Here is a 24,794-nt window from a genome sequence, read left to right as displayed (position 1 = left end):
ATTACCAGATTTTTAAAAATACTTATTTATTTGAGAGAGAGTGAACAAGCGTGAGCGGGGAGAGAGGAAGAGGGAGAAAGATAATCAGACTCCCGGCTGAGCAGGGAGGCCTGACAGGACTCTTGTCAGGATCCCAGGACCCTGAGATCATGACCTGAGCTAAAACAAGTGCCAGACACTTAACCGAGTGAGCCACCCAGGCACCCATGATTATTAGATTTTTTTTTTTAAGATTCTATTTATTTATTTGACAGAGATCACAAGTAGGCAGAGGCAGGCAGAGAGAGGGAGGAGGAAGCAGGCTCCCCGCTGAGCAGAAAGCCCCGATGCTGGGCTTGATCCCAGGATCATGACCTGAGCCAAAGGCAGAGGCTTCAACCCACTGAGCCACCCAGGTGCCCCTAGGTTTTTTTTTTTTTTTTAAAGATTTTATTTATTTATCTGACACACAAAGATCACAAGTAGGCAGAGAGGCATGCAGAGAGAGAGGGGGAAGCAGGTTCCCTGCTGAGCAGAGAGCCCGATTCGGGGCTCGATCCCAGTACCCATGACCTGAGCCGAAGGCAGAGGCTTAACCCACTGAGCCACCCAGGCACCCTGATTACTAGATTTTTAATGATTTCAAGAAAAGCAGAAAGAGCCCATAGAAGAATTCTAGTCCCAGCTGTTCAATTACATTGTGATGGTACGGGAAGATTACTTAACCTCCCTTTGCTTTCAGTCTATAACTATGATACTACCTTCTGAAGAAAATGTGTGGTATTGGGACCAGACCTCAATTTATCTTTGAACTTTAGTGTTTATGAGTCTGTTATTTTCCACAATAGCAAACGTCTAGGAGGGTTTCTATTCCTATTATAGTAGGAAGTCAGATTTTAAAAGATTTTATTTATTTGACAGAGATCGCAAGTAGGCAGAGAGGCAGACAGAAAGAGAGAGGGAGGGAAGCAGGTCCCCTGCTGAGCAGAGAGCCTGATGCAGGCTCGATCCCAGGACCCTGGGATCATTACCTGAGCTGAAGGCAGAGGCTTGACCCACTGAACCACCCAGGCGCCTGGAAGTCAGATTTTTAAAAATCTTTTTCAAATTTAACATACACACAGGAAAGTACATAATCGTATGCACACTGAATTTTCACAAATTGAGTACATGCATGTAACTAGCACTAGAACAGGACATTACCAGTTATTACCAGACCTTACCCCAGAAGTTCCCCTTTTGTCCTCCCTCTTTCGCTACCTTCCCTGTCTCAGGAAAACCACTTCTCCCACCTTCAGGACAATCACTATCCTGAGTTACAGCACCATAAGTTAGTTTGTCTGTTTTTGGACTTGATATAAACAGACTCATTACTGTCTTATTTCCTCTATAGCCAACACAAGGGGGTGGCTATACAGATACAGAAATATATACTATGTGAATCTATTTATATTAAGCTCAAAACCGAGCAGAAGTGGGCATCTAAGAAGTTAGCATAGTGGTCTCCCCTCCTTTTCTCCAACCCTTATCCTTTAATTTTGAGGGAGACTATTTTCAGCCAGCTTTTTGAAACATTGAGAATCTAAAATGTTAGCATGCATAGCTAATCCTTTATACCTTTTTTGTTTCCTTTTTAGGAGTACCTTGATAGTGGCTGGAATTTGAATAATATGCCGGTGATGGAACAGTCTGTCCTTGCTCACATTACTGCTGATATATGTGGCATGAAACTTCCTTGGTTGTATGTAGGAATGTGCTTTTCTTCATTCTGTTGGCATATTGAAGACCACTGGAGCTATTCAATTAACTACCTGCACTGGTAAGAAGTTCCACATAACCTTCGAATCGTATGCGAGCTAGGCTGGAAACTTTTTAAATGTGTCTGAAGAGTAACGAACTATTTTTTCACTACTGTTGAATCCAGGCGTCTTAATAAGGCAGTGGTTCTTAATGATCCTAGGTAATCCAATCAATCCCCTGAAATGGCATATATACTATTTTTCAAGTATAACATATTTCCGTGGAGGGGATAAACAGCTGTTAGTGAAAGCCTTTGCTCATGGAAAGATTAAAAAGCACTGAACATTACTTTTCCTATGGAGAAATCCCATTTTGTGGCAGGGACAGCCCAGATATCCTTTGGGTAGTGGAATATAGGTCCCAAAGTGCCCTCCAGCTCCTTGGGCCTGCCAGCTTGTTTTGTTTCGCTGAGTTTTGGCATCATTACACACAGTAGAATGGATTTCATCAGTGCACGAGCGCTTGGAGGCGGGGTACAGATACTCAGACATTTTTTACTTTTTAAACTCTTCTTCCAAAGCCGTGTCTTTTTTTACATCTGTTTTTACCCTCTCTGTTTCCTTTGCTTTTCTAAGTACAGAAATATCTGAAGCTCTGTAACTCACTTAAATCCCCACACGAGGAATTTGAGTATGTACCACAAGAAAGAGAGAGTTGGGAAATATATGTGGAGCATCAGTTCTGCCTCCCTAGGCAATTGCTCCCAGCTGTAAAATGAAGATTGTATTTACCATACCTCACAGGGATGTTACAGATTAATTGGTTGACAGTTTAAAGTGCTTTGAAGAATAAGAGCTCTTTGGAAATGCTAATTGCCTTATTAGTGTTTGATTTACCCTTGCCTGTCAGAATGGACAAGGGAAAAGGGAGATGGAGAGTTGCCATCCCTTGTCAGTTGCTGTAAGAGACTGTGGTAACCACATATCCTGTAGCTAACATATGATGCCTCATATTTTTAGAAATTCTAGATATTTACATTTTCTAAAGAGTCAGATAAAAATGGGAGAGAGGAGGGGAGCCTCAGATGGAAAGTCTCTCATTTAAACTCTGTATGTGAAGGGGGAAAATTCCTCACATATGTTCAGATCACATTTCTTTTTTTTTTTTTTTTTTTTTTAAATGATTTTTATTTATTTATTTGACAGACAGAGATCACAAGTAGGCAGAGAGGCAGGCAGAGAGAGGAAGGGAAGCAGGCCTCCCGCTGAGCAGAGAGCCCGATGCGGGGCTCGATCCCAGGACCCTGGGATCATGACCTGAGCTGAAGGCAGAGGCTTTAACCCACTGAGCCACTCAGGCGCCCCTCAGATCACATTTCTAATGACACTCAGTTTGAACATTTTCTTTGTGGCATAATCTTACAAAGCAGGGTCTGAAAAACATGATTTGTTAACCATTTTGTTTGTGTTAGTGTTGCAGACTGATTTTTTTCTAATGAAATTTGATGTTTATATATTTCTTGAGATTGATTTATTTTTACAATCTGTTTCCAGGGGTGAGCCAAAAACCTGGTATGGAGTCCCGGGGTATGCTGCCGAGCAGCTAGAAAATGTAATGAAGAAACTAGCTCCAGAGCTCTTTGTGTCCCAGCCAGATCTTCTCCATCAGCTTGTGACCATCATGAACCCCAATACCCTGATGACTCACGAAGTGCCTGTACGTTCTGGGTCAATTCTCTTGTACTTAGACTTAACCCACCACTTCTCTTCCCTGTTACTCAGTTTTTTTTATGAAGTTGATTTAGTTATGTGTGTTCCATACTACAACTGGTAGAAAAAATAGCTGTTTGGTGGAATTTGATACTATATTGCAATAAACCAGTAGGACTGGATCCTCGGACACCATAAAAACTAATTTGTTGCAGCTAATAACTAGGTTGCTAGCGGCCATATTTTGCAAATAATAAGTATGATGCTTTCTTTTTTATTCAGTGTCTATTTTAGGGTTTCTAAACTATAATTTTTCCATAGAACTTCTGTCTTTAAATGCAGTAAAACAAAAACCTTAATATTATTTGTCTGTATAAATTACTGTGAAAATGTCTGGGTTCTGTTACAATTAGATCTAAACTCTAGTGTCAGAATCCTTCATACTCTGTCCATACTTTAAAAAAATAATTTATGAAATCTGCATGAACTTAATTCTGAATGATAAACTGAAATAATTTACATGCTTGGTAGATATTAAACCTCCACCCCTAATTAAGCTTGCTTGCTTGGTTATTTAATTTTTAAGATTTTATTTCTTTGAGAGAGAGCTCATGCACAAGTTGGGGGGAAAGGGCAGTGGGAGAGGGAGAAACAGACTCCTGATGAGTGGGGAGCCCCAACATGGGGGGCTCCATCCTAGGACCCTGAGACTGACATACCCAGGTGCCCCTCAAGAAAAAATTAATTTTAGGGGCGCCTGGGTGGCTCAGTGGATTAAAGCCTCTGCCTTCGGCTCAGGTCATGATCCCAGGGTCCTGGGATCGGGCCCCGCGTCGGGCTCTCTGCTCGTCAGGGAGCCTGCTTCCTCCTCTCTCTCTCTCTGCCTGCCTCTCTGCCTACTTGTGATCTCTGTCTGTCAAATAAATAAATAAAATCTTTAAAAAAAAAAAAAAAAGAAAAAAATAATTTTAAGCTCCTGGGTTTGGATTTAAGGGTGTCTCTTCTAGACTGAAAGGTGCTGTTGGTGATACTACCTCTGCAGTTGATATACAAAGTGACACTTACATACTGATTTCCTGCTGGAGAATGCTCTGAAGATATGTTGGGAGGCCAGATTGAAATGTATGAAATTGAGGGGGTCCATCTTAGTTTGCTAAGTCATATGTAAATGATATATTTATTGTGCTAAAGTGAATTCCTAATGCTGCTGTGACCTAAATTTCATGCTTTTGGGGTTCACAGGCTAGTAAATGGGGGCAGATGGAAAGGATTTTTCTTTGAGGGATTATAAATTATTCATGGACAATAGCTTAGAAAATTATGACCAGTAAAATGCTGGTCTCCTCATTGGTATTTTCCACATTGATTTTTTTCCCCCCTCATATTGATTGATCTTTCTGGTTGTTATAAGTAACTTGCCCTAATGGGACTTCTGGCCATGGTTCTCAGTTATTAAATTGAAGAACCCTTGAGACTTGATTCTGGACCACAGAGATGGATGAGCGAACCTGTGCATTTGGGGACTCAGAGAGCCTGATGCGGGGCTGGATACCAGGACCCTGTAATCATAACCTATCAGAAAAGGCAGATAGTGTTTACACAGATAATGGCATTGTGGTGTGGTTTGATAGTGGTGTCGAGGAGGCTGACCCATTAACTCTGTAGAGAATTAGAAAGGACCCAAAATGACCATTTGAACTAAAACTTGGATCTCTGAGAAGGAATATTTTTGGCAGATTTGGGGTGGAGGGAAGAAAGTACTAGCAGTAAGAGGGATTGTGTTCATGTGGTGGGTAGTGGTCTTCAAACTGCTAACTATATTTGAACCCTGAATGGCAGGTTACAGTACACATGGCGAGGGGCGCCTGGGTGGCTCAGTGGGTCAAGCCTCTGCCTTTGGCTCAGGTTGTGATCGCAGGGTCCTGGGATCAAGCCCCGCATCGGGCTCTCTGCTCAGCGGGGAGCCTGCTTTTCCCCCTGCCTCTCTGCCTACTTGTGATCTCTGTCAAATAAATAAATAAAATGTTTAAAATATATATATACACCTTAGCTTTAAAAAAAAAAATACACATGGCTGATCCTCACCCCCAGTTTCTTGTTCTACTAGTCTGGGTGCTGCTCAAGAATTTACATTTTCAACAGGTTCCCCGTTCAGTCCAGGAACTACATTTTGGACAACCACTGATGGAGAAAGATACATTGAAAAGCTATTTAATTTTCTTATTTCGTAAGTTCAGTCTGAGGGCTTGGTGCCTAGAGCAATATAGGTTTTTTGTTTTTTTTTTGTTTTAAATATTTTATTTATTTATTTGACAGACAGAGATCACAAGTAGGCAGAGAGGCAGGCAGAAAGAGAGAGGAGGAGGAAGGCTCCCTGCTGAGCAGAGAGCCCAATGTGGGGCTCGATCCCAGCACCCTGAGATCATGACCCGAGCCGAAGGCAGAGGCTTTAACCCACTGAGCCACCCAGGCGCCCCAGTATAGGTTTTCTTAATTAAAACTTTATTGAAGGGGGTGCCAGGGTGTCTCAGTCATTAAGCATCTGCCTTCGGCTCAGGTCATGATCCCAGGGTCCTGGGATTGAGCCCCACATTGGGCTCCCTGCTTGGCAGGGAGCCTGCCTCTCCCTCTCCTGCTTCCCCTGCTTTTGTTCTCTCTCGGGCGGTGTTCCTGTCAAATAAATAAAACCTTAAAAAAAAAAAACTTAATTGAAGTTTAGTTGATACATCATTAGTTTCAGTTGTACATCATAGTGTTCTGACAGTTCTATACATGGCAAAATGCTCACCACAGTAATTGTAGTTACCATCTGTCACCATACAAAGTTATTATTGATTATATTCCCTATGCTGTGCTTTCATCCTTGCGACTTACTTATTTTTATTATTTTTTATAACCGGAAGTTTGTACCTCTTAATTCCCTTCTGCCTATGCCCCCACCCCCCTACCCTCTGGCAACCACCAGTTTATTCTGTGTCTATGAGTCTGTTTCTGGTTTTATTTTTGTCTTTTAGATTCCACATAAAAATGACATCATTGTATTTTTCTTTCTCTGACTTATTTCACTTAACATAATATTCTCTGACTCCATCCATGTTGTTGTGAATGGCAAGATTATGGTCGAGTAATATTCCATTCTGTATTTATACCACATCATTATTCATTCATCTATCGACTGTCACTTAACATTGCTTCTGTATCTTGGCCATTATAAATAATGCTGTATTGAACACAGAGGTTCACTTACTTCCATGGTGGCTGCACCGATTTCCATTCCAATGATTCCCTTTTCTCCACATCCTTGCCAAGACTTCTTATTTCTTTGTCTTTTTGATATTAGCCATTCTAATAGATGTGAAATGATCTCTCATTGTGGTTTTGATTTGCATATTCCTGATGGTTAGTGATGTTGAGCCTCTTTTCATGTACCTGTTGGCTATCTGTATATCTTCTTTGGCAAAATGTATATTCAGGTCTATTTTTTAATTGTATTATTGTTACTATTATTTGGTATGAAGTGTAGGAGTTCTTTATATATCCTGGATATTAACCCCTTATTGGATGCATCATTTGCAAATGTCTACTTCCACTGAGTAGCTTGCCTTTTCATTTTTATTGATGGTTTCCTTTGCTGTTCAACAGCTTTTTAGCTTGCTGTAGTCTCAGTAGTGTATTTTTACTTATTTCCCTTACCTGAGACTTATCCAGAAAAACGTTGCTAAGGCTCGTGTCCAAGAGATTGCTACCTTACTACAGGTGGGTTTTGAGTGGGTGGTGGGAAAAGGGAAATTGTTGGAGGGAGATGTGTGAGGCCTAAATCAAGATCTCTTTATGGGATGACATACTTGAAAAATAATGCAATTTCATTAATTGGTGACAGGAGATTCTATATTGGTATAATAATAATAGAATATTCTTTTTTTTTTTTTTTAAGATTTTATTTATTTACTTGACAGAGAACACAAGTAGGCAGAGAGAGGGAAGCAGCTCCCTGCTGAGCAGAGCCAGATGAGGGACTGGATCCCAGGACCCTGGGATTATGACCTAAGCCAAAGGCACTGAGCCACCCAGGCGCCCCTAGAATATTCTTTTTTTTTTTTTTTTAAGATTTTATTTATTTTTTTGACAGAGATCACAAGTAGGCAGAGAGGCAGGCAGAAGAGGGGTTCTGCCGGGGAAAACAGAGTCCCTGCTGAGCAGAGAGCCAGGTGCGGGATCATGACCTGAGCCAAAGGCAGAGACTTAACCAACTGAGCCACCCAGGTGCCCCTACCCCTAGAATATTCTTAATTGTAGTTATATTTAGGTATGTCCTAATCCTGGATGTAGCTAAATTTTTGTAGTCAAAGCCTAGTGAAAGCCATGTTTTCCTTTCAGATACTAATCAGCCCTCATAATCTGGGATACTACTCCCATCTTGTGGCAGAATTGAGTATCTCTCTGATTATTTTACCGTAATTCTTTCTGTTACATTCTGTTGTGGTGTTTTTTGGGGTTCTGTTTTTTGTTTTTTGTTTTGGAATAAAGCCTCCCTTTCTGGAGAATCATCTGATAGTCTGTGTCCAGATTATCTTTCATGATTGTCACTAAAAATCCCCAATTTCTGTCTCTCTAGGTTTACCGAACTAATCAGTGTGCTGGGGAGTTTGTGATTACATTTCCAAGAGCCTACCACAGTGGTTTTAATCAAGGTTTTAATTTTGCTGAGGCTGTTAACTTCTGTACTGTTGATTGGGTATGTAATCATGATGTAGTGCGCCTTTTCAGATGTATTGTTTTCTTGCAGAAATGGCATATAATACTTAAGAAGCTTTCAGGTGTGGTTGCTCAAACCTGTTGCTCCTCAAATGGCTGGTCTTACAAATTATTTACCATCCACAGTGGGATAAAGCACTTGGCACCACACTGTAAACCAAGCCTTTACTAACTCAACACACTGCTCAGTTCAGCTGATAAGTTTTTCTTCTGTAAAAGTGAGGCTTGATGAATAAATGAGTGTTGATTTACACTGGGGGCAAAATTCAGTCTCAATGCAAACTCCTATCAAAGAGTTCTGTCTTAAGACTATACAACACTATCTTAGATCGTCTACAACACAACTTTTTTTAATGATGCACTTGCTTTCAGTTTAACGTAGAATTTTTATATTAGTATTAATACTTTTCATTTACATAAAAAGATCTCGTTTAAAGTATGTGATGTTAAATCTAATAAACAGCCTTGTTTCGGTGCTTTACTGAGTAATAGTACTACCTATATCTAAAATTATTTTCCATTTTGTAGTTTGGAGGATCATTTTCCCTGAAGTAGGTTTAACCACACCAGTTCGGCATAGTTGTTTCAGGGAATGTGTGAATTCACATGTCCATTTAGATTGTACATTGTTCTGGACATTAACTACATTGTTAATACGTTGGGCTTTTTAAAAAGTGTCTTTAATTAATCTCTGTACCCAACATGGGGCTGGAACTCACGACCCCACCATGAAGAGTTGCATGCTCTTTTGACCGAGCTGGCCAGGTACCACTGTATGTTGGCTTTTTCAAACTGCTTTTTAATTAAGGTATCTATTATGCCTGATCTTTGAGATGCAAAGATTAAGAAAGACCCAAGGCCTCTTAGAGTCTGGCTGTAGGATTGATGTATGTATTATGACCTGGAATATGATCTTTGGTTATTTGATAATGGTCAGAAGTCTTTGTGAATAGGAAGGAAAAAGATGAATGTCACATATTATCCTCTGTCTTTTGACACAGCTGCCATTAGGCCGACAGTGTGTGGAGCATTACCGCTTGCTTCACCGCTATTGTGTATTTTCCCATGATGAGATGATTTGCAAGATGGCTTCCAAGGCTGACGTACTAGATGTCGTGGTTGCTTCAACTGTTCAGAAAGACATGGCCATTATGATTGAGGATGAGAAGGCTTTAAGAGAAACTGTCCGTAAATTGGTAAGGTTTCTGGAATCCCAATTGCGTGGCTCTGGGTATATATAACTTAGTAAAATTCTTACATGTTAATACCATTTTAAGAAGTCTTTTCTTTGGCTACTTTCCTCTAAGACCCATTCTGATAGATGTGTATTAATATCTCATTGTGGTTTTAATTTTCTCTAATGGCCATTGATTTACTGAACATCCTATTGTGTATAAACGTATTTATTCTTGGGACGCCTGGGTGGCTCAGCTGGTTGAGCGGCTGCCTTCAGCTCAGGTCATGATCCCAGCATCCTGGGATCGAGTTCCGCATCGGGCTCCTTGCTCAGCCGGGAGCCTGCTTCTCCCTCTGCCTCTGCCTGCCACTCTGTCTGCTTGTGCTCACTCTCGCTCCTCTCTCTCTCTCTGACAAATAAATAAATAAATAAAATCTTTTAAAAAAAAAAAACAAAAACGTATTTATTCTTTGTATATTATCTCCTTGGTTAACTGTTCAGATATTTTCCCCCCACCCCTTTTTTTATTGGATTGTTGTGAGATGTCCATTCATCCTATATATACCAGTCCTTTATCAGATAAGTGTTCTGCAAATATTTTTTCCAGTCAGTGGCTTAACTTTTAATACTCAGAGCATTTTCTAAAGCAGAAGTTTATTATTTTGATGAAGTTCAGTTAAGCAGTTGTTTCTTTTATGGATCTTTTGGGAAGGGTGGGAAGGGCAGAGGGAAAGGGAGAGAATCTAAAGCAAATTCCCCACTGAGGTGGGCCTCAATCTCACCACCCTGAGATCACAACCTGAGCCGACCAGAGCTGAAATCAAGAGTCACATGCTTGGGCACCTGGGTGGCTCAGTGGGTTAAGCCGCTGCCTTCCGCTCAGGTCATGATCTCAGGGTCCTGGGATCGAGTCCCGCATTGGGCTCTCTGCTCGTCAGGGAGCCTGCTTCCTCCTCTCTCTCTCTCTGCCTGCCTCTCTGCCTACTTGTGATCTCTATCTGTTAAAGAAATAAATAAAATCTTTAAAAAAAAAGAGTCAAATGCTTGACCGACTAAGCCACCCTTTATCTTTTTTTATGTCTTTAAGAAATCTTACCTAACCCAAAGTCACAAAGGCCTTTTCCTGTTAGTCATCTAGAATTTTTAGTTTTAGGTTTTACAAGTAAATCTCTAATCCATCTCAAGTAATTTTTATTTATGGTACAATGTGTAGGTTGAAATTACCCTTTTTTACAAATGGATTTCTCATCATTTCAGCACCATTTCTTGCAAATACCTTTCCTTTTCTGTTGAAATGCCCTGGCACCTTTGTTTTGAAATCGGTTTGTATGTGGGTCTATTGCTAGACTGTTTCACTCTCTTAACCTATGCATTTATTCTCTTGCTATTACCATATGGTCTTGATTACTGTAACTTTGTAATGAGTCTTGAAATTAGGTAGTGTGAGTCCTCCAGCTTTGTTCATTTTAAAAACTTGTTTGGCTATTTTAGTTCCTTTGCTTTCCATATGTATTTGAGAATTGGCTTATTGATTTCTACCAAAAATCCTGTGACGGTTTCATTAGGACTCCATTAAATCCATGAATATAGTTGGGAGAATTGATATCTTTAACAGTGTTGAGTCTTCCAGTTCATGGATATAGTAGATCCATCATTTATTTAAATCTTGAGTTCTTTCTTTTTTTGCAGATTGCAACACATATCTTTCACATATTTTCTTGGGTTTAAAAATCACGTACTTGGGCTTCTGGGTGGCTCAGTTGGTTAAGTGACTGCCTTCAGCTCAGGTTATGATCCCAGCATCCTGGGATCAGGCCCTGAATTGGACTCCTGCTCTTTGGGGAGCCCTGCTTCTCCTTCTCCCTCTCCCTCTGCTGCTCTGCCTGCTTGAGCTCTCTTCCTCTGTCAAATAAATAAATCTTTAAAAAAAAATCACGTACATTATGTTTTTTGGTACTATTATAAATGATACCTTAAAACTTTTTTATTTCAGACAGTTTATTGGTAGCATTTGTAAATGTAATTGACTTGTATATTGACTTTCTATGTTCTGCAACCTTTCTAAACTCAATAATAGTTCTATTGGCTTTTTTTAATAGATTGTTTTGGAATCTACAAATAGAGTCACACTGATTTTTTTTTTTTTTTTTTTTTTTTTAAATCTGACTTTTCAGATAGAATCCTTGAATGTTGGCTCTCTGAAGCCTGTTATGGACCAACAGCAAGTTTATTCACCTTCCTCTGATATTTTATAGGTTGCAGAAACAATGCCCAGAGGGTTTAAGTGCCTTACTAATGTCTTACATCAAAAATGGTAACTCATTTGAGGAACTTTGAGGACTTACAAGCTTTTCCAGATGTAGAAATTGACAAGTTAAAATTGGGTGAACTGTATATCATTCGTTCTTAACTAAGATCCATAAAGTTGGTCCTTAAGCTCATTTTAAATAAAAATTGCAACCATTTTTTAATCTTGTAGTCCTTTTTAATTAGTTCCAGTTAATTTTTTTATTTTTATTTTTTAGATTTTATTTATTTGTCAGAGAGAGAGAGATAGAGAGAGAGAGAGCCCAAATGCGAGGAGCAGCAGGTAGAGGGAGAGGGAGAAGCAGGCTCCCTGCTGAGCAGAAAGCCCAATGCCGGATTCAATCCCAGAACCTGGAATCATAACCTGAGCCAAAGGCAGGGGCTTAACCAGCTGAGCCACCCAGGTATCCCTGATCAGTTCCAGTTAAAACTGAAATTCACTCATTAGCGGTTTCTTTACTCTCCTCTGTTTTTGTTGGTCCATGTAATCAGTACGAAGGGATCAAAAGGTTAAAATATAGAATAAAACAGTAAAACAAAGGAGCTTGATGGTTTGTAAATTGACTTAATCGGATTCTGGCATGCTCATGGTTGGATTTGGATCCAGGTTCTGATAGGAAGAAAAAGTGGTCAAAGCTTGATCTTTCAGTGACAAAAGGTATATCGTAGGGAGGACTCTCTAGGTGTTACAAACTGCAGTTAAAATTTATTGGTTTAAGACCTCATTTTACTTGATACTGTTTTAGTTAGGAAATGATTTATTATGACTTTAGTGTCTTGTACATATTTCTAAAATTTTAGATAAATACTATCCCTTTAGGTAACTTTACCTGTGAAAGCTAATTGACTACTCAGCATCTTCTCATTAGTCATTGCTTCATGATAGTCTTTTCTTCTTCCTTTTATTTACATTTGTTCTTTTTATGGATTCTCTAGCAGTATTAGTCTGACGTTCTGTATATATAATAATTCCTCTGAAGTACAAAACATAAACATTTCTTTTGCTCTTATCATCTATACCCAAACTGTGGATAGAGCCAGCTTAGAGTAGAATAAAGAGCAAATCTCAATAGTCTATAGTCCTGTTAATAACTGTTTTCATACTCTGATCAAAATGGCCAAACATAGGGGCGCCTGGGTGGCAGAGTGGGTTAAAGGTCATGATCCCAGGGTCCTGGGATCGAGCCCCACATCGGGCTCTCTGCTCAGCAGGGAGCCTGCTTCCTCCTCTCTCTCTGCCTGCTTCTCTGCCTACTTGTGATCTCTGTCTGTCAAATAAATAAATAAATAAATAAATAAATAAAATCTTTTTTAAAAATGGCCAAACATAAGGACCTATCTTGTCCAGAAAGACATTCTTCCCAAATAAGTGAGTTGTTTACCTTGCCCATATTTGCTAGGTCGTTGTTACTTTGTATTCCACACATTTTTAATCATGCACTCCTATTTTGGTGAGGCTCCCCCTACTCCCTTTTTAAAAAAATTTTTTAAATTCACCTATTTCGTGTTTGTCTTGGGGGCTGGTGGATTATATATTCCTTTGGAGATCTCTAACGTACACTTTATTCTAGGGAGTAATTGATTCAGAAAGAATGGATTTCGAGCTGTTGCCAGATGATGAGCGTCAGTGTATAAAATGTAAAACCACATGCTTCATGTCTGCCATCTCCTGTTCTTGTAAACCTGGCCTGCTTGTTTGCCTGCATCATGTAAAAGAATTGTGTTCCTGTTCTCCTTACAAATATAAACTGAGGTGAGTAGGAAGAATGGTATTTTTCTGTGGAAAATCCTAAATCCTTAATGAAAGTCATCTTTCTGTTCCAGGATTGAAATACTAAACATAAAATGTATGATTTTCTCCAAACCCAAATATGTCAAAACTAAGTCTGCTATTTTGTGTCCAGGTATAGATACACTCTGGATGATCTCTACCCCATGATGAATGCACTGAAGCTTCGAGCAGAATCTTACAATGAATGGGCCCTGAATGTGAATGAAGCTTTGGAGGCAAAGATTAACAAAAAGAAAAGTACGTGGTATACAAAATGTGTCTTGGTGATTGACAAATTGGGACTGATTCTAATGTAGCCAATGTAGTTATCAACAGATTACTTGAAACAACCTGACTTTGTCCTTGTGCAGTTCCCCTTTTTATTTTTTATTTTTTATTTTCTTAATGATTTTTATTTATTTATTTGACAGAGAGAGAGAGAGAGATCACAAGTAGGCAGAGAGGCAGGCAGAGAGAGAGGGGGATGCAGATTCCCTGCTGAACAGAGAGCCCGATGTAGGGCTCGATCCCAGGACCCTGAGATCATGACCTGAGCAGAATGCAGACGCTTTAACACGCTCAGCCACCCAGATGCCCCTGAAGTTCCCCTTTTTAGCCAGGTTTATGGAGTGTAAGCATACAAAGTTTTAAGCCACAAGATTTGGCAGAGGAAAATCTTGATAGATGAATTAATGTATAAGATCATGTTTTTAACAATGATCGTATTATTAGGAAACAGAATAACCTTTTACACCTCTTGTCTCAGAAACAAAAATATCTCACATTTTATATGGAACCCTAGGAAAACATTTTAAAAAACTAGAGCTGAAGACAAAGGAAGTGTGTTATATATATATTTTTAAAGATTTTATTTATTTATTTGTGAGATAGAGCAAGAGAGCGAAAGAGTGAGCACAGGCAGGCAGAATGGCAGGCAGAGGCAGAGGGAGAAACAGGCTTCCCGGCCAAGCAAGGAGCCGGATGTGGGACTCGATCCCAAGACGCTGGAATCATGACCCAACCCGAAGGCAGCTGCTTAACCAACTGAGCCACCAGGTGTCCCGGAAGTGTGTTATATTAAATTAGGAGTTTCTGGTTTATCATTTTTCAGTGCTAATCAAAGTCACAGTTTCTGTCCCTTATTACCTTGAAAGTCATGACTTTCCCATCACAGAGTGTAGGAGAAAGGACTGGTCATGCAACAATGGGAAATCTACATTTGCCTTGTTTTGACAAGTCCATTGTCTTCCATCTCTGATACATTTGCACATTGAAGAGCCAACTCTAGGCACTTGTTGAAAACACTCTAAACAGGCTCCTGGCTGTCTCAGTTAGAAGACCATGCAGCTCTTGATCTTAGGGTCATGAGTTCGATTCCCACATTGGGTACAGAAATTACTTAAAAATAAATAAATAGGTCTTTGGTGGGGGAGGAATCAAGATGGTGAAATAGCTGGCTGAGACGACATCAGGTAGCAGGAGATCAACTAGATAGCTTATCAGTCCATTGCAGACACCTACAAATCCAACAGGAGATCAAAGAGAAGAAGAGCAACAATTCTAGAAATAGAAAATCGACCACTTTCTGAAAGGTAGGACCTGCAGAGAAGTGAATCTAAAGCAACGGGAAGATAGACCGCAGGGGTAGGGGCCCATTCTCGGCAAGGGGCGGAGCAATGGAGCACAAAATCAGGACTTTTAAAAGTCGGCTTCACTGAGGGACATCGCTCCAGAGGTTAAACCGGGGTGAAGCCCATGTGGGAACAACATGGCTCCAGGTCCCGCAGGGTCACAGAAGGATCTGGGGTGTCTGAGTGTCGCAGAGCTTGCAGGTATTACTGCAAGGAAACCGGCTACCGACAGAGCCAAGGAGTGAGCTCTCAGCTCGGTGTTACCTGAACGGTAATCCGTGGCACAGGCCACTGCTCTGTGAGTGGGGACCCCACAAGATCAGGGGAGACCTCCCCCCCCAGGAGCTCAGGAATCTGCGGGGTTCCGAGTCTCCAGGTGGAGCTGCGTGCCAGAGACAGAGACACTTGGTCACAGGATGGGTGAGCTCAGAGTGTGGCCGGCAGCCAGGGAGACGGGAGTGATTGAGTGCTTTTCCCTGACGGCACACTGAGGAGTGGGGCCCTGAGCTCTCGGCTCCTCTGAGCCGGAGATTGGGAGGCGCCATTTTCATTCCCGCCCTCCGGAACTCTGCGGAAAGCTTTCAGGGAACAAAAGCTCCCGAAAGCAAACCCCAGCAGATTACTTAGTCCGGCCCCTGGTAAGGGCGATGCAATTTCGCCTAGGGCAAAGACACTTGAGAATCACTACAACAGGCCCGTCCCCTAGAAGATCAACAAGATATCCAGCCAAGACCAAGTTCACTTACCAAGGAGAACAGCGGAATTCCAGAGGAGGAGAAAGCAAAGCATGGAATTCATGGCTTTCTTCCCATGAATCTTTAGTCTTGCAAAGTTAATTAACTTTTTAAATTTTTTTTTCTCTTCTGCTAAATTTTTTTTAACTTTTGTCCTTTCCTCTTTTAACGTTTTTTAACTAGTTTATCTTAACTATACTTTTCATTAAAAAAAACTTTCTTAAACCTTCATTATTATAGTCATATTTTATCCTTCATTGTATCTAACTTTATTTTTTGTATACACATAGCATTTTTTCTTCTAAAAAATTTGGAGTACAACTTCTAATAGATCAGAATACACCCTAAATCTAGCACCAGGCTTGTTCTAGTCTCCAGCCCGAGCAAATTCTCTCCACTTCCTTTTTCTTTATTCTCCCAACCAACTTACCTTATCAACTCCTTTTTTTAGAAATTTAAAAAAAAAATTTTTTTTTTATCTTTATAGTCATATTCCATTTCTTCATTGTATTTATCCTTATTTGTGGTTTTCATTCTTTAGAATTTTGGGAGGTAGTTTCTTCTAAGAGACTAAAATACTCCCCAAATTAAGTGGGTGACCCTGTTCTAGTCACCAGTCTAATTTTTCTTTATTTGTTTTCTTTTTTTTAATTTGTTTTTTCCTGAACTACTTTTTACCTCCTTTCTCTCCCCCACAATTTGGGGTCTCTTCTGATTTGGTTAAAGCACATTTTCCTGGGGTCTTTGCCACACTTTTAGTATTTTATTTGCTCCTTCATATATATTCTTATCTGAACAAAATGACAAGGCAGAAAAACTCACCACAAAAAAAAGAACAAGAGGCAGTACTGAAGGCTAGGGACCTAATCAATATGGGCATTGGTAATATGTCAGATCTAGAGTTCAGGATGATGATTCTCAAGATTCTAGCCAGGCTCAAAAAAGGCATGGAAGATATTGGAGAAATCCTGTCTGGAGAGATAAAAGCCCTTTCTGGAGAAATAACTAAAATCTAAACAAGTTGAAATCAAAAAAGCTATTAATGAGGTGCAATAAAAAATGGAGGCTCTTACTACTAAGATAAATGAGGCAGAAGAAAGAATTAGTGATACAGAAGACCAAATGACAGAGAATAAAGAAGCTGAGCAAAAGAGAGACAAACAACTACTGGACCACGAGGGGAGAATTCGAGAGACAAGCGGTACCATAAGATGAAACAACATTAGAATAATTGGGATTCCAGAAGAAGAAGAAAGAGAGGGGAGCAGAAGTTATATTGGAGAGAATTATTATAGAGAATTTGCCTAATATGGCAAAGGGAACAAGCCTCAAAATCTAGAAGGGGCAGAGAACCCCCCTCAAAATCAGTAAGAATAGGTCCACACCCTGTCATCTAATAGTAAAATTAATAAGTCTTAGCGACAAAGAGAAAATCCTGAAAGCAGCCCGGGACAAGAAGTCTGTAATATACAATGGTAAAAGTATTAGATTGGCAGCAAACTTACCCACAGAGAACTGGCAGGCCAGAAAGAACTGGCATGATATATTCAGTGCACTAAATGAGAAAAACATGCAGCCAGGAATACTATATCCAGCGAGGCTATCATTGAAAATAGGAGAGATAAAAAGCTTCCAGGACAAACAAAAACTGAAGAATTTGCAAACACCAAACCAGCTCTACACTCTACAGGAAATATTGAAAGGGTCCTCTATGCAAAGAGAGACCCTAAAAGTAGTAGATCAGATAGGAACAGAGACAATATACAGTAACAATATACCTTACAGGCAATACAATGGTACTAAATTTCTATCTCTCAATAGTTAACCTGAATGTAAATGGGCTAAATGCCCCAATCAAAAGACACAGGGTATCAGAATGGATAAAAAAAGAAAACCCATCAATGTGCTGCCTACAAGAACTCATTTTAGACCCGAAGACCCCTCCATATTTAAAGTGAGGGGGTGGGGCGCCTGGGTGGCTCAGTGGGTTAAGCCGCTGCCTTCGGCTCAGGTCATGATCTCAGGGTCCTGGGATCGAGTCCCGCATCGGGTTCTCTGCTCCGTGGGGAGCCTGCTTCCTCCTCTCTCTCTCTCTCTGCCTGCCTCTCTGCCTACTTGTGATCTCTCTGTGTCAAATGAATAAATAAAAATCTTTAAAAAAAAAAAAGTGAGGGGGTGGAAAACAATTTACCATGCTAATGGACATCAAAAGAAAGCTGGGGTGACAATCCTTATATCAGATCAATTAGATTTTATGCCAAAGACTGTAATAAGAGATGAGGGAGGACACTATATCATACTCAAAGGATCTGTCCAACAAGAAGATCTAACATTTTAAAATATCTATGCCCCTAACATGGGAGCAGCCAACTATATAAACCAATTAATAACAAAATCAAAGAAACACATCGACAATAATACAATAATAGTAGGGGTCTTTAACACTCCCCTCATTGAAATGGACAGATCATCCAAGCAAAAGATCAACAAGGAAATAAAGGCCTTAAATGACACACTGGACCAGATGGACATCACAGATATATTCAGAACATTCCATCCCAAAGCAACAGAATACACACTGTTCTCTAGTGCATATGGAACATTCTCCAGAATAGATCACATCCTGGGTCCTAAATCAGGTCTCAACTGGTATCAAAAGATTGGGATCATTCCCTGCATATTTTCAGACCACAATGCTGTGAAGCTAGAACTCAATCACAAGAGGAAATTTGAAAAGAACCCAAATACATGGAGACTAAACAGGATCCTTCTAAAGTATGAATGGGTCAGTCAGGAAATTAAAGAAGAATAGAAAAAATTCATGGAAACAAATGATAAAACACAATAGTTCAAAATCTGTGGGACAGAGCAAAGGCAGTCCTGAGAGGAAAATATATAGCAATACAAGCCTTTCTTAAGAAACAAGAAAGGTCTCAAATACACAACCTAACCCTACACCTAAAGGAGCTGGAGAAAGAACAAGAAAGAAACCCTAAACCCAGCAGAAGAGAAATCATAAAGATCAGAGCAGAAATCAGTGAAATAGAAACCAAAACAATAGAACAAATCAACAAAACTAGAAGCTGGTTCTTTGAAAGAATAAGATTGATAAACCCCTGGCCAGACTTATTAAAAAGAAAAGAGAAAGGACCCAAATAAATAAAATCATGAATGAAAGTGGAGAGATCACAACCAACACCAAAGAAATACAAACAATTATAAGAACATACTATGAGCAACTCTACGCCAACAAATTTGACAATCTGGAAGAAATGGATGCATTCCTAGAGACATATAAACTACCACAGTTGAACCAGGAAGAAATAGAAAACCTAAACAGACCTGTAACCAGTAAGGAGATTGAAACAGTCATCAAAAATCTCCAAACAAAAGCCCAGGGCCAGACAGCTTCCCAGGGGAATTCTAGCAAACATTTAAAGAAGAATTAATTCCCATTCTCCTGAAACTGTTTAAAAAAATAGAAATGGAAGAAAAACTTCCAAACTCATTTTATGAGGCCACCATCACTTTGATCCCAAAACCAGACAAGGATCCCATCAAAAAGAATTACAGACGAATATCCTTGATGAACACAGATGCGAAAATTCTCACCAAAATACTGGCCAATAGGATCCAACAGTACATTAAAAGGATTATTCACCACGACCAAATGGGATTTATTCCAGGGCTGCAGGGTTGGTTCTACATCTGCAAATCAATCAATGTGATACAATACATTCATAAACGAAAGAACAAAAACCATATGATACCCTCAGTAGATGCTGAAAAAGCATTTGACAAAGTACAGCATCCCTTCCTGATCAAAACTCTTAAAAGTTTATCAAAGCCATCTATGAAAAACCCACCGCAAGTATCATTCTCACTGGAGAAAAACTGAGAGCTTTTCTGCAAAGGTCAGAAACACAGCAGGGATGTCCATTTTCACCACTGCTATTCAACATAGTACTAGAAGTCCTAGCCTCAGCAGTCAGACAACAAAAATTAAAGGCATCTAGATTGGCAAAGAAGGAGTCAAACTATCACCCTTTGCAGATGATATGGTACTACATGTGGAAAACCCAAAAGACTCCACTCCATATCTGCTAGAACTTGTACAGGAATTCAGTAAAGTGTCAGGATATAAAATCAGTACACAGAAATCAGTTGCATTTCTTTACACCCAACAACAAGACAGGAGAAAGAGAAATTAAGGAATCAATCCCATTTACAATTACACCCAAAACCGTAAGATACCTAGGAATAAACCTAACCAAAGAGGCAAAGAATCTATACTCAGAAAACTATAAAGTACTCGTGAACAAAATTGAGGAAGACAAAGAAATGGAAAAATGTTCCATGCTCGTGGATTGAAAGAACAAATATTGTGAAATGTTTGTGCTACCTAAAGCAATCTACACATTCAATGCAATCCCTATCAAAATACCATCCATTTTTTTCAAAGAAATGGAACAAATAATCCTAAAATTTATATGAAACCAGAAAAGACCTCAAATGGGCAAAGGAATATTGAAAAAGAAAGCCAGTGTTGTTGGCATCACAATTCCGGACTTCAAGCTCTATTACAAAGCTGTCATCATCAAGACCGTATGGTACTGGCACAAAAACAGACACAAAGATCAATGGAACAGAATAGAGAGCCCAGAAATAGACCCTCAACTCTGTGCTCAACTAATCTTCAACAAAGCAGGAAAGAATGTCCAACGGAAAAAGATAGCCTCTTCAACAAATGGTGTTGGCAAAATTGGACAGCCACATGCAGAAAAATGAAATTGGACCCTTTCCTTACAGCACACATGGAAGTAGACTCAAAATGGATGAAGGACCTCAATGTGAGAAAGAAATCCATCAAAATCCTTGAGGAGAACACAGGCACCAACCTCTTCGACGTCAACCACAGCAACTTCTTCCTAGGAACGTTTCCAAAGACAAGGGAAGCAAGGGCAAAAATGAACTACTGGGATTTCATCAAGGTTAAAAGCTTTTGCACAGCAAAGGAAACCGTTAACAAAACCAAAAGACAGTTGACAGAATGGGAGAAGATATTTGCAGACGACATATCAGATAAAGAGCTAGTATCCAAAATCTATAAAGAGCTTATCAAACTCAACACCCAAAGAACAAATAATTCAATCAAGAAATGGGCAGAGGACATGAACAGACATTTCTGCAAAGAAGACAACCAGATGGCCAACACACACATGAAAAGTGCTCCACATCACTCGGCATCAGGGAAATACAAATCAAAACCACCTCACACCCGTCAGAATGGCTAAAATTAACAAGTCAGGAAATGGCAGATGCTGGTGAGGATGCGGAGAAAGGAACCCTCCTACACTGTTGGTGGGAATGCAAGCTGGTGCAACCACTGTGGAAAACAGCATGGAGGTTTCTCAAAAAGTTGAAAATAAAAAAAAAAAAAAAAAAAAAAAAAAAAAAAAAGTTGAAAATAGAACTACCTTATGATCTAGCAATTGCACTACTGGCTATTTACCCTAAAAATAACAAACGTAGTGGTCCGAAGGGGCACTTGCACCCAAATGTTTATAGCAACAGTGTCCACAGTAACCAATGTATGGAAAGAACCTAGATGTCCATCAACAGATGAATGGATAAAGAAGAGGTGGTATATATGCAATGGAATACTATGCAGCCATCAAAAGAAATGAAATCTTGCTATTGGCAATGACATGGATGGAACTTGAGGGTATTATGCTGAGTGAAATAAGTCATTCGGAGAAAGACAATTATCTATGATCTCCCCGAAATGAGGAAGTGGAGATGCAATTTTGGGGATTCGAGGGGTAGGAAAAGAGTAAGTGAAACAGGATGGGATCGGGAGGGAGACAAATCATGAGACTCTTAATGTCACAAAACAAACTGAGGGGGTTGGGGGGGGTAGGGAGAGGGTGGGGGGGTTATGGACATTGGGTAGGGTATGTGCTATGGTGAGTACTGTGAAGTGTGTAAACCTGGCGATTTACAGACCTATACGCCTGGGGCTAATAATACATTATATGCTTATAAAAAATATATAAAATTAATAGTGCCAGGGAACAATTTAAATAAATAAATAAATAAAACTTAAATAAATAAAAACACTCCACCCTTAGCCAAAAAATAAAAATTAAATGACAAACTCTCCTCCTATATTTCATATCACTCGTAATAAACAATAATCACAGATAAAAAATGACCTTTTCTTTATTCCTAGGTCTTGTCAGCTTTAAGGCTTTAATTGAAGAATCTGAAATGAAGAAATTCCCAGACAATGATCTTTTGCGTCACCTTCGCTTAGTCACGCAGGATGCAGAGAAGTGTGCCTCTGTCGCACAGCAGCTGCTTAATGGCAAAAGACAGACTAGGTATATACTTCTGCTTGAGTTTGGACTCTTTTGTGGCTAAACTTGGAAACCTATTGTAACTAGTTTTTCCTTCCATCCTATATTCCTGTGACACTGAATCTGAGAATGATGAATGTTTCATGTGCTCATGGCTTCGTGGGCCTTTGTCTTTATAGATACCGATCTGGTGGTGGAAAATCCCAAAATCAATTGACAGTGAATGAGCTCCGACAGTTTGTGACACAGCTGTATGCGCTTCCATGTGTCCTCAGTCAAACACCTTTGCTAAAGGTAACTCTTAGAGCTATGTGTGTGGAAGTACTTTGGTAATCCTCTGTTTTGTAAATCAATTCAACAGACATGATTAAGTCATCTTGGGTGGTTAATTTGTACATTTATTTGCAGATTTTATTTTTGTTTTTTAAGATTTTATGTATTTGAGAGAGAGCGCGAGCACAAGAGGGTGGGGAGGGTCAGAGAGAAAAGCAGACTCCTGCTGATCAGGGGGCCAGATGCGGTACTAGATCTTGGGGCTGTGGGGCTTGATCGTGGGACCTAGGGATCATGACCTGAGCTGAAGGCAGTTGCTCAACCAACTGAGCTACCCAGGCACCCTATTTGCAGATGTTTTTAATAACCTGCTGAGTGTTTTGTGGTGTGTGTATAAAGAGATTATAACAGGCCTACAAAGGAGAGGTAAAGTTGGAAATTTTTACCTTAAAAGTAACCATCTGCCACTCTTTGCAGTAGGTAAAAGGTCTGTTATAGTCAGTTCTTTCAGTTGTCATTTAGCTTATATATTCTCTCATTTACCTGTACTATTGATAAAATCCTATGAGATGGAAGAGTCCATTTTATATGATTTGAAGATTCTAAGTAGTAAGTACGAAAGAATCCAATTACTAAAATTGCTATTTCGATACAACAACCTGTGTTTTTTTTAGGATCTCTTGAATCGTGTAGAAGATTTCCAACAGCACAGTCAGAAATTGCTCTCTGAGGAAATGCCCAGTGCTGCAGAGCTGCAAGACTTGCTGGATGTCAGCTTTGAATTTGACGTTGAACTTCCACAGCTTGCTGAGATGCGTATCCGTCTGGAGCAGGCCCGTTGGCTAGAAGAGGTGCAGCAAGCTTGCCTAGACCCCAGCTCCCTTACATTAGATGATATGAGACGTCTCATAGACCTAGGGGTGGGTCTGGCCCCATATTCAGCAGTGGAGAAAGCAATGGCCCGGCTTCAGGAACTGCTCACAGTGTCAGAGCACTGGGATGACAAAGCCAAGAGTCTTCTCAAGGCCAGGTAAAAAAGCAAACCCACCTCTTTCTCTTGGGGAAGGTTGGGTAATACGTCCCATCTTAGAGCAGTGGAGCACACCAGTGTTCAGAAGCTGCAGATACAGGTATAGAATACATGTAGAAATATCTGAGATGTTTGGGGTTGCTTTGGAACTCGAGTAAAGGAATATTAATTTTTTTTCTTCCTTTCCTGATTGTGAAATGAATGGTTCAAAGGGGAATTGCCATTCCTAGAGTTGCTTGAAATTTCTTTGGACCCCTATGATACCATCCATCTTCAAGAGAAGAAAAAGTTTTACAAATAAGTAGCAAACTGTTGAAACCCACAGATAGTAAGTTCCCAAAGAGTCTTGAAATGTTTGAGTTGAAGACATTTACTTGCTGGCACTGTTCGGTAAAATGAAGATAGTGCCAGTAATTGCCTGCAGGAGTAGGAATGTACTTTTTTGCTGTTGGGTAGTAACATGGAACATCTTACCTGTGTTAGAGAGATTTGATTAGACTCAGGTAAACCATCTGAGAGAAAGATCAGGCCCTCCCTAGTTTTGCTTTCTGTCTGACAGATCTTCACTAGTCCAACTGATGACATAAAGTACCCAAAAAATGCATGGTTACAGACATTGTTCTGTAATCCTAAAATAGTAGTCTTTGAGTAGAGAGCACATTTTTTGATACTATGTTTTTGGTATGTTGATACCCTAGAGAATTTAAATTTCCTTAGTGAAACTGTATGAATCTTAACAGTGTATGTAATTCAACACAGTAAATGATCTTTAAGTTACCTTCTGCAAATGAAAAGTTTGTGGTTATAGCAGCATAAATTCAGGAATAGGTAGAACTTAATGCTTTATATTGGTTATTTCCTTTATCTTTGATGCTCTAAAGTTTTATGCAGACATTTGAAACTCGTTATTTGGATATTTAGTAGTTACTGACACTTGAAAAAATTGAGCTATCCTGAATTTCTTTTGAAATGGCTTTTCTAGTTTCTTTTGTAAACCTTAAGAAAAACGAACCACAGGGGGAAAAAAAGAAAAAAGAAAAAAATGAACCACAATATAAAATGTTAAATAGTTCTTACATTTCATATTTCAGACCTCGGCATTCATTGAACAGCCTTGCTACGGCAGTTAAGGAGATTGAGGAGATCCCTGCATATCTGCCAAATGGTGCAGCTCTCAAAGACTCGGTGCAGAGAGCCAGGGACTGGCTTCAGGATGTGGAGGCCCTGCAGGTTGGTGTAAGAAAAAAATGTCTTAGGGTGCCTAGGTGGCTCAGTGGTTGACTGTCTGCCTTCGGCTCAGGTCATGATCCCAGGGTTCTGGGATCTAGC

At 39.8% G+C, this 24,794-nt stretch overlaps 1 protein-coding gene across 3 annotated transcripts in view; it reads left to right on the top strand.

Annotated features, from left to right (window-relative positions):
* The window catches only part of KDM5B (lysine demethylase 5B), a 94,828-nt gene that overhangs the window by 50,999 nt on the left and 19,035 nt on the right, over positions 1–24,794 (top strand). For all 3 annotated transcript variants that reach the window (XM_032317308.1, XM_032317310.1, XM_032317311.1), the window contains exons 11-20: positions 1,617–1,798; positions 3,273–3,435; positions 8,044–8,163; positions 9,185–9,379; positions 13,239–13,420; positions 13,572–13,696; positions 22,036–22,186; positions 22,342–22,456; positions 23,110–23,465; positions 24,557–24,695. In XM_032317308.1, the coding sequence (XP_032173199.1) occupies positions 1,617–1,798; positions 3,273–3,435; positions 8,044–8,163; positions 9,185–9,379; positions 13,239–13,420; positions 13,572–13,696; positions 22,036–22,186; positions 22,342–22,456; positions 23,110–23,465; positions 24,557–24,695 (1,728 nt within the window). The remainder of the gene's footprint in view (positions 1–1,616; positions 1,799–3,272; positions 3,436–8,043; positions 8,164–9,184; positions 9,380–13,238; positions 13,421–13,571; positions 13,697–22,035; positions 22,187–22,341; positions 22,457–23,109; positions 23,466–24,556; positions 24,696–24,794) is intronic.

The sequence above is a fragment of the Mustela erminea genome, chromosome 17, assembly GCF_009829155.1.
Source record: "Mustela erminea isolate mMusErm1 chromosome 17, mMusErm1.Pri, whole genome shotgun sequence".
NCBI classification, from domain to species: Eukaryota; Metazoa; Chordata; class Mammalia; order Carnivora; family Mustelidae; genus Mustela; species Mustela erminea.
Note: the sequence above shows the minus strand (reverse complement) of the source record. Positions and strands in the feature narration are given on the sequence as shown.